This window comes from Cucumis melo, chromosome 3, assembly GCF_025177605.1.
Source record: "Cucumis melo cultivar AY chromosome 3, USDA_Cmelo_AY_1.0, whole genome shotgun sequence".
In the NCBI taxonomy this organism is placed as follows: Eukaryota; Viridiplantae; Streptophyta; class Magnoliopsida; order Cucurbitales; family Cucurbitaceae; genus Cucumis; species Cucumis melo.
This window is the reverse complement of record NC_066859.1, coordinates 29359695-29369751: the sequence shown is the minus strand read 5'-3', so window position 1 is coordinate 29369751 and position 10057 is coordinate 29359695. Positions and strand designations below refer to the sequence as shown.

Below are 10057 nucleotides of genomic sequence, written 5' to 3'. Positions count from 1 at the left end.
AATGACAAAGATTTTAAAGATACTCATTGATCATATCCATAAATTAACTTTCTTTAACTTTTTTTTTTTTTGAAGAAAATAAAACAAAATCTTTTGGACTGATAAAAAAGTTTCATTTTTGTTTTGTCCCATGTAGATTTTCAATTCAGATTCACACCAAAACGCAAGAAATAGTCAGCATTAAGCCAAAAATAATAAAATTTATCATAGGAAAAAAAATAGATATATGTTTTATGAATAAAGATTTATTTTTCTTTTCATTCCAGTTTTGTTTTGATGGAGTAGGAAAAGAAAAATGTTGAAAAAGAGTTTGAAATAGTCCAACAATTGGCTGCCAACACCAAAACAAAAGTCAAAGAACTCGACAGTGCTATGATTTTTCTTTTCTAGTGGTAAATTTTGTTCTAAATTCAAAGTTTCTTAATCATTAGTTAATTAAGATCCCTTCGACTTGGAATGGAACTTTATTGTTCATAGAGGCAATGGGGTTCGAATCTTTTATCATCCACACCATTTTCCTTTAAGAATCTTTCAACTTTTCTTTTTCCTCCTTCTTGGTTCCATTTCTTCCCTTTTTACTAAAATCTTTCTGAAAATTGTTATGTAACATTTTCCTTTCCTTCTCTTGTAATTGTTGAAGAAATCAATCTATCTTTTCACTTCACCTGCCCACTTTCCCACTTTCGCTTTATTATCTTCTTCTTCCTCCTTCGCTCTTCTTTCCCCCTTTTTCTTCTTGTAATTATAAGCATAACGCGCCATTCTAGGAAGAGAAATTATACATTATTTCATGGTCTTTTTTATGCCTTTTTCTTCCTTTACGCTTTCTTCTCTTAGAACCCTTTTGGGGTTTATTGTCGTTGGGCAGAGTTTTAGGGGCCCCCACGTTCTGTATGTCTTCTAAGAATTGAAATCTTTGATTTTCCCCAACTGGGTTTGATGTTTCTTCGTCATCCCCTATTGGGTTTGGATTATAATCTTCTTTGACTTTGAATTTCTGAGAAAATCAACTTCTCAACCGATCTTTGCGTGTCTGCTTTGCCGTATTTCTATTTGCTGATGTATGAATGTGGAGAATAGCTTTGGAACTTTTCTTTCCGTCTGTATTCTCCCAATTATTTTCACGCTCTTGGCTGCTTTTCTTTACAAAAATTACTTGAAATTAAAAAATTATATCGCTCCCTTTTTTCCATACCTGAATAGATTATTCGCTTACAAAGAATAAAAGAAAGGGGGAGGGGGTGTAAACGAATGAAATATTGGTTTCTGTGATTACGGCGTAATTCTGGCTTTCTTTTAGCGAATTGGGATCTTTTCCTTATCTGGGTCTCTGCTACTTCCACCATTTGTGCAGCTTCTTGATTGATTTCTGGAGGTGAGTTGCTGAACCCACTCTTTTATTCTCTTCCTATTTCGTTCATCTGAAACTAATTGAATTTGAACCTTAGCTGAGCTGGAAGAATCTCTCTCTAATTACAGATGTTTTTTAGGGATGCTGTATTGTCTTTAGATGTCAAAACTTTTATTTTCAGGAGAATTCTTCTAGGGCAGAAGAAATAATGGCCGTGTATTGTTCTTGTTTGATTTTCTTATTGGTTTAAAGGGTTGTATTGATTGGGTGATTGAGACTGGATGTTTCTACAACTATGGATAAAAGTGTTTATATGATTGAAGGATGCTGTTTATTTGAGCCATTGGTGTTTCTTTTCATGCGGTTTTTCCTTCTAATGTTCTTCAAGCATGTTAGACATTGGTCTTTCCTTATGCTGTTTAAGGTTTAGAATGAATTTAATCCTCGTATGTTTTGTTTCCTCTTTCCCTTTTGCTTCATTTGTATAAGAGTCTTGGTATATAATAATTTAACCATTGCTCCTTATTCAATCTTTTGAGGATTGTTGTAAAGCTGAAACTATCAATTTGAGGGATGTATTTAATGATCTACGACTGCACTTATGTACTTCCCTTTTATCATTTTATTGGCTCTGGTTTTTCCCAGGTAAATTTTTTCATTGATCATGGACAGATAAGACTAAGCAACATGGGTTGGCTAAGCAAAATTTTGAAAGTTGGATCTGGTCATAGAATAGCTGAAAAGAATTACCAAGCAAACTATGAAGAAGATCCGAATTCTCATCTGCCCTCGACTTCTGAGGTGATGCAAACACTACCGGCAATCATCACTTTTTTGTTGCTATTTTTAGTTTCCAGAACAATTAGACATCATAGATCGTTCAACTAGTTATATGCAAAACCTTTAACTTTCGATGTTGAAACTTCTAAGTTGCCTTAAATCTTCGATCTTATTATTTCACGAATTTAACATACTGTGGTGGGAACTTGACAACAGGGTTTGTGGTCAGAGAATGAGAACGAAGACATTGATCGTGCAATTGCAATATCTCTTGTAGAAGAAAGTCAGAAGGCAAATAATGTGATTGGTGAGTGAAGTGTCTGTCAAATCTTGCTCCAATTGCTATTCCCAACTGCCATCTTACATTTTAAAAGAAATTATTGTTTACGTTCTCGAGTCTTATTTACAAGAGAATATAGGATGCACGACCTTACTTGAATAGGATCTATTCTATAGGTTGTACAATTGTGTCTTTTGAGTTCTAAAGAGAATATAGGATGCAATACATGGGAGTCTGATATTTTAAGTAGTGCACATGTTCTAGTTTATTTCCAAGACAATTTGCTTCACAATTGTTAAATAGCAGAATGAATATCTGAAATATTAAGATACACTATAAAGTGTTTCATGGTGTTGCAGACAAATGACATTAACTTCTCAAGTATTCATATGTATAAATATAGATATTTTATATGCGTCCCTTGATTAATTGTTGTAAGTGGGGACTTATACATGAGTTATTGAAACTTTTGATAGATCGTGATTATCAATTGGAAGAAGATGAACTTCTTGCCAAAGCAGTACAAGAAAGCCTCAATTTGGAGTCTCCTCCACAATATACAAGTGGAAACATGTATCAACCTTATCTACCTCAATATCAGTTTGGTTCCAGGTACTAATGTTCATTTCCATCTCTAGCAAGAAGCTCTTATCTTTGTTTCTATTAGTTCTTTTTTTGACCTTCTCTGCTTTCGAGTCTATTTAATTGCTAAGAAAATGAAAACTTAAGAACTTTCAGGCTACATTTTACAGTGTGAACCTTTTCTTTTCTTTGTTCGAGGAATTTATTGTCTACTAATTGATGAGAAAAAGAAATACGACGGTATGTTTTAACAAGTTTTGAATCTGGTTAGAATATGTGCTGGCTGCTATAATGAGATTGGCTATGGACGTTACTTGAACTGCCTCAATGCATTTTGGCATCCAGAATGTTTCCGTTGTCGCGCTTGCAACCTCCCAATTTCAGACTATGAGGTGAAAATTACTTTCTACATCATTCCGGAGTTAAAAGTACTTTTCTTGGCTCTAGCTGACAAGACATGATCCTTCCTTCTTATAGTTTTCTACTTCTGGGAATTTTCCATATCATAAATCTTGCTACAAGGAGAATTATCACCCAAAATGTGATGTTTGCAAGCACTTTGTAAGTACTTCTTCCGGTCCATAATCTCTAACGTGTAACTGAGGTGCTTTCATATACTGCTTTCTGATTTCATGAGGTTGTCTGGGTAAAGAGTGAACATTCTGCATGTTGACGAAAGCATATTTTAGTCAATTAGCATGTTGTAATGTTGGAGAGATTTCTATTGTCAAAAAAAAAATGTCACGTTTATCATGAGTTGTGATGTTTCTATGAATGGAATTAACATGTACAGAGTATGTTTTTCATCAAATATCTACTTATAGTCAATTGGTGTTGGGATTTGGGATATGTGTCTCATGAACAGATTCCAACAAATCCTGCTGGTCTTATTGAATATAGGGCACACCCTTTCTGGATCCAGAAATACTGTCCGTCTCATGAATACGATGGCACTCCTCGATGTTGCAGTTGCGAACGAATGGAGGTTAGTGGCATTTCATTAGGGTAAAATGGTTAAATTTACCATTGAGATTTTTAAAATCATTTTGAAATATGGTTGTATTAATTCAAATCAGTATCACTTTTTTAATCATGATTTTTATATAATCAAAATGGGTTTTAAATGAATTTTGAAATAATTTTGAACATGTCAAAAGTGACTTTAGAAATTACTCTCAAACAAATATGTTGTAAGTTCATCAAGAAAATCTCGATTTCCATGAACTCTGGACCAAGTGTTGGATTTTTTGTATTTACCAGCCACAAGAGGTTAAGTATATTCCACTTCATGATGGTCGAAAGCTGTGCCTTGAGTGTCTCGACTCTACAATCATGGACACGAAAGAATGCCAACCTCTTTATCGCGATATACAAGAATTTTATGATGGTTTGAATATGAAAGTAGAGCAGGATGTTCCATTGCTTTTGGTCGAAAGGCAAGCACTGAACGAAGCAAGAGAAGGAGAAAAACATGTAACTAGACAACCCCTTCTCAGCTGCAGTATTTGACGTTGTCTGGTCATTTGTTAATTGCTAACCAGTCATTAAGCCAGTATTGTGAATCTGTGTTGATTTTTCTCGTCCTTGTTAGGGCCATTATCATATCCCCGAGACAAGAGGACTGTGTCTTTCGGAGGAACAAACCATTAGCACTGTAAGAATTTCTTCTTCTCTCCACTCCCATTTCGTCTGTTTTTTTTCCTTGGGTTATGAATCAAGTTCATTGATCCAATCCCAAAGGTACAATATTCCCTTTGCACCAAATAATAATAAAGAAAAACCCTCAGAGATTTAACTCATCGAACAACTCACAGGTTTTAAGACGGCCTAGATATGAAAGGGGAAATCGAGTATCGAGCACGATGTCGGAGCCCTACAAATTGACACGCCATTGTGAGGTCACTGCAATTCTCATTCTGTTTGGTCTTCCTAGGTATGTAATAATCTCTATTTCATTGTTTTAGTCATTGGTTATTTGTTGAATGGAGTATTTAGTAGCTAAGTTACTTGCAATTTTTTTGCATTAATTATGTAAATCTCGATGCCCTCCATCCTCATTCTAAACCAACAACCTTAAGAATATGTTATTTCTATCCATATTTCAATGGAATTGTTAAAATTCTTGAGTGTCAGAAAAATGAGTACGACATAATGGTATATTAGTACATATGTATCTTGTGTAACTGGGATTCTCGACATGCACAGGTTGCTTACTGGGTCGATTTTAGCTCATGAGATGATGCACGCATGGCTACGTCTTAAAGGTGCGTTTTACTTCATTTGGATTTGACCAAAAAAAATTATCTTTGGCAATGACCTTACAACAACTACATTCCTCTTCTGTTCGATATTCTGACAATCATGCCACGGTTTTTAAAGGTTTTCGAACTCTCAGTCAAGACGTGGAAGAAGGTATCTGTCAAGTTCTAGCGCACATGTGGTTGAGTACCGAACTCATGTCTTCCCAAGACTACAACGATGTCGCCTCGACCTCATACTCTGCTGCTCCCACAACATCATCAAGAAGAAAAACCATGTCCAAATTTGAGAGAAAACTTGGGGAGTTCTTTAAACACCAGATAGAATCGGACATGTCCCCAGTGTATGGAGATGGATTCAGAGCTGGGCAGATGGCTGTGCATAAATACGGTCTTCGGACTACCCTCGATCATATTCAAATGACCGGGACCTTTCCTTATTGAAACTGGAGATCTGTACCTTTAATCAATAGCAATTCTTTTAATTTCTTCATCATTTCTTTTCTTGGCCTTCCATATTTACAGCTAAGGCCAAATTCATAGAAGGATCCCCTTTGTGCAGATTAAGTTAATTAGATTCATTTAATTTAATGCCTGTAATTCCACATTTGTTTCTGCCTCAATTCTTTCTTCATATTGATGGCGGTCGCCATATAACAATGTTGACGGTTGTAGCTTCTGTAAATGAACCTGAATCTTTAATAGAGATGACACTACCTCCCCCATGCTCGGTCGCTGTTCTGGTTCTTGGTTCAAGCAGGCTGTACTTAGCTTAGCCATCAGTTTAGCAAACTCCATTTTCTGTGTTTCTCTAATGTTGGAATCGATAAACCCGGGCAGTCGAACTTCCATATTCTCTCCAATGTTGGGTTTCATTGAAGAAAGTAGTACCTCTCTTCCCCCTTCCATAGAAACAGCTTCTTTTCCAGTAACAAGCTCCAAGACCACCACTCCAAAAGCATAGACGTCAATCTTTGGAGTTACAAGTCCCGTCTCCTTGTACTCTGGGGCCATGTATCCCTTTGCCCCCACAACATTTGTGGTCAAGGCAGAGGCACCCGTGGCTCTTTCTGTTACTCTTGCTAAACTAAAGTTCGAGACTTTGGCTCTTAAATTGCTGTCGAGAAGAATATTGCTGCTGTTGATGTTGTTATGAACATAGGCAGGCTCTGTGAAGCTGTGAAGATAGTGAAGTCCATTAGCGATGTCGAGAGCAATTTGTATCCTCTTCCTCCAGCTTTGTCTCTCTTTTCTGCTGCCTCTATTGAGCCATTCTCTCAACGACCCATTTTCCATAAACTCAAAAAGAAGGTAAAAACGACCATGGTTTTCACAAACACCCTCAAGCTTCACTAGATTGAAATGGTAGACTTTCTTCAGAATGTTAACTTCTTTAATGGCGTCCATCCTTGTTCTTTTCACTGCTAGTTTCATCTTCTTGCCAAAAGTTCCTCTGTACACAGACCCATTTACTCTGTTCTTAGGACTGAATCTTCTTGTGGCTTTCACAATTTCGTCGAACCCGAACACTTTCACAACTCTATCCATGCTTGCAATTTCAACTCGAAGATCAGCAGGTGGCGTCCATTTTCTGATCATGTTCTTATCGATCTTAGAATCCATCCCCTTTGCTCTGGTTTTGTAAATGAGAAAAAATGCAAAAGCAACAACAGCAGTGGCTAATAGGAAGAAACCCGCGCCTTTTGCGATTTCAACCCAAATGTTTCTTGTCGATTCATTCCCCTGCCAATTAGCAGTATAAGAGGATGCTAATTTAATTTGTGAACTTGATGGTTCGGTTGACAATGGAACTAAAATCGTCGAAAGGGGAGATAGATTTGGATCATCTTCTTCACTAAATCCATTTGCTTCAAGAACACTCTTCTTACTCACATTGAATCTCTCCCCAATTTCAGAAACCCTCTCGCCATAACCAACCAAATAAGTAGCTAAAAACTTGACCCCAATTCCGGTCTGGTTCCCGGTGGGACAGGCACATCTAAGCGGGACGAGCAATATCATACCAGGCCGGAGATTCAGTTCTTCAAACCCATTAGCAAATTTAAGAGCCTGGCAAGTTACAGAGCCCTGGTAAACCTCAGTGGCCGCAACGTAATAGGTATGAGAGTGCGATAAAACGAAAGAGGCGTTTGCTTGGTAGAACCGGACGACGCAAGAACAGTGAAGCGGAACGACGACCGGCGTGTTTGGCGGGAAAAAAGAGAAGACGCTGACGTTGTTAGCTACGGCGATTTGATTTGGGTCTGACGAAGTAAGATTGGAAATGGAAGAAACGGAATCGTAAGGAGGTTTGGATTTGAAAATGAGGAAGGCCCGGCAGGAGGTTGGTCCGCCGTTGCAGGAGTAGAGTCCGGTCAGTTCATTGTCGTCGGAGGCACCGCCACCGCAGCTGTGCGGTGTGTAATTCTGTTGAGCGTTAATGGATGAAGAAATTAGGAGAAGAGCATAAAATGTTGAAATTATATTCATTTTGTTTTGCATTTTGGTTTAGAACTTCAACGAATTGCTATTTAAATTATAAAAGGATGAAGAGAAGAGAAGAGAAGAGAAGAGAAGGGATTTTTAATTAATTCATTAATTATAACTAATTAAAGATGTCCCCTTCCAATCCATTTTTTCTACTTTTTGTCTTTTCTTTGTTGGAAGCTTATCCATGGATTTATATGTTCTTCCTATTCCTCCCCCCATCTAAAATATTTCAAAAACAAACATTTACAAAAATATAGACACCGAATTTTAGACCAATCATCCTCAACCTTTACCATTAAATTAAATTGTCATGTCAGACTAATTAAAATGTTTGATTTCTCTTTATTTGTATTTTGTCTGTATTAAAATAAAGTTGGGTGATTCATCATGTAAATTATAAATACAACATAAAATCCTTCAAAATTGAATGTAATCTTCATAAGCTACTTTCTAAGAGATTTATTATGTAAATGAAGAGAATGGTTCATGGATGTAGCCTATATAATAATATCCTTTGGAATCTTCTATGACTTGGAATCTAATGACTCACCATTCTCCAAATTCTTTTTCTATATATATACTTAGTGTTTGAATTGGTCAATATTTGATTGTGTCAAATAATGAGAGACAAAAATCAGCAAAAGTAGGCCTTTTCTTTTTCTTCCCTATTTCTTATAGCTATTTGCATTAACTTATTTAGTATTACCAATTAAGAGATTACCTTTGTGGGGGTTTTACTATTCAAAGGGAATTTGAATGTATTAGGAAAAAAAAAAACTACTAAAAACAAAATTTACTATACTTTTAATTCTTTTTTTTTTTTTTTCTATTTTTGACCATTTTAGAAAGTTGGTTTTCTTTTTGGGCTTTGGTAGAAGAAATTGGAGAAGGCCAGCCCAAATATGTTAAGCAAAAGCCCATTTGGATCTTAAAATTGAACAAATGTGGGTTAGAAAGCCCATAAGATCGCTTAGAAGAAAAGATTTTGTTTGAATGTCGTTTTTAAGAAAGCGTAATCCGTGAGGACAACACAACATATGATTTACCCTTTTCACCAACCACTCTCTTTCACCACCCAACTTCACACTAACCTATTCCCCCAACAAATAGTAAAATGTCTTCACGACTGACAACTAATATACATTGACGATTTAAATGTTTGTTCGTAGTTTGAGTTCACTCACTTTTGAATTTTGCTATTCGACAAGAACATATACTTAATTGGAACCTTTTTTTTTTCCCTCAAATTTTCTTATTTATGCTTGCTTATACATCTACTCACTTCCATTGAAACCGTTATTGTACTAAATATGAATGTCGCCCTCCACCCTACTCAATGTCATATACCCTAATCATATCTCTTACATATAAGCTTTAAAAATGTGAAACGAATCAATGCAATTCACTTAGTCTCATATTATCCATCCTTTTTACACACAAGAAAACATAATAGTGTCACGTGACACATTTTTATCGAGTGTTAGTTAAGCTATACAAGAGAGATGGATGCGACGCGATTATGTTTTTTTTTTTTTTTTGTATATATATATAAAATAGGTTATTTATAAAATGGCAGCAGAGAAATTAGAGAATTGGCTTTTTTTTTGTCTGATGTAATTAAATAAAATAGGGAGGAAATTAAATAGAATTAACGGGGGGGGGGGGGGGGGGGGGGGGGGGGGGGGGGGGGGGGGGGGGGAAAGACAGTAAAGAGTAATAATGAATTGGGGGAATTAAAGAGGGCAATCAGCTGGGAACTACTTTTCCACCCTCTTTTTCTCACTCCAACTATCTTACTTTATCTCTTCTTAATTCTTCTTTCTTTCCTTTTCTAATTTATATCAACTTTGTTTCTTCTTATAACATTATTTATCTTTGTTTTTTTTTCTAAATTTGGAAAGTGTGAGTGATCAAGATGAGATCGTACAGGACGAAAACAATAAGGAATAGTGTTTGATTAAAAATTGTTGGAACCAAATAAATTTTGTATTAATAATTGTATTGAAATGTTCATTTTAAATAAGGGTTTTGGATTACATTATAACACAAATTCATCCAATTCAAATAGTGTAATACATCATCGATTGTTGCATAAGAGAATATGATGTTATAGATGATGATAAAATTGTTTTTTTTTTTTTTTTTTTGTAATAATGCATTGATTACAATAGATGTTTTTCAATGAATTAAGAGGAATTAAAACACTTCATTAGGAGAGACAATGATAAGTTATCAACCAATTTCATAAGATTTTTTTTTTTTGGGGGGGGGGGGGGGGGGAATTAGAAAGTTTTATGTTTTAGATTACTAGTTTCT

At 35.7% G+C, this 10057-nt stretch overlaps 2 protein-coding genes across 4 annotated transcripts; one reads left to right on the top strand and one right to left on the bottom strand.

Annotated features, from left to right (window-relative positions):
• The first annotated feature begins 352 nt into the window (after nucleotides 1–352).
• LOC103487939 (protein DA1) lies at nucleotides 353–5976 on the top strand. Of its 3 annotated transcripts, none has more exons than XM_051082396.1 (12): nucleotides 353–1375; nucleotides 2024–2152; nucleotides 2348–2438; nucleotides 2888–3023; nucleotides 3265–3385; nucleotides 3471–3554; nucleotides 3859–3978; nucleotides 4254–4466; nucleotides 4585–4647; nucleotides 4808–4926; nucleotides 5199–5257; nucleotides 5373–5976. In XM_051082396.1, exons 2-12 carry the CDS (start codon nucleotides 2039–2041, stop codon nucleotides 5693–5695), a joined length of 1443 nt encoding a protein of 480 aa, XP_050938353.1. In that variant the 5' UTR covers nucleotides 353–1375; nucleotides 2024–2038; the 3' UTR covers nucleotides 5696–5976. The 3 variants fall into 3 exon arrangements, with proteins under 3 accessions (XP_050938353.1, XP_008444672.1, XP_008444674.1); XM_008446450.3 differs by having other exon boundaries at nucleotides 483–1375; nucleotides 1997–2152; XM_008446452.3 differs by lacking the exon at nucleotides 4254–4466 and having other exon boundaries at nucleotides 499–1375; nucleotides 1997–2152.
• LOC103487938 (protein LYK5) lies at nucleotides 5834–7741 on the bottom strand. The gene has a single exon (XM_008446449.3). The coding sequence runs from the start codon at nucleotides 7739–7741 to the stop codon at nucleotides 5834–5836; it is 1908 nt and encodes a 635-aa protein (XP_008444671.2).
• Nucleotides 7742–10057: the final 2316 nt, after the last annotated feature.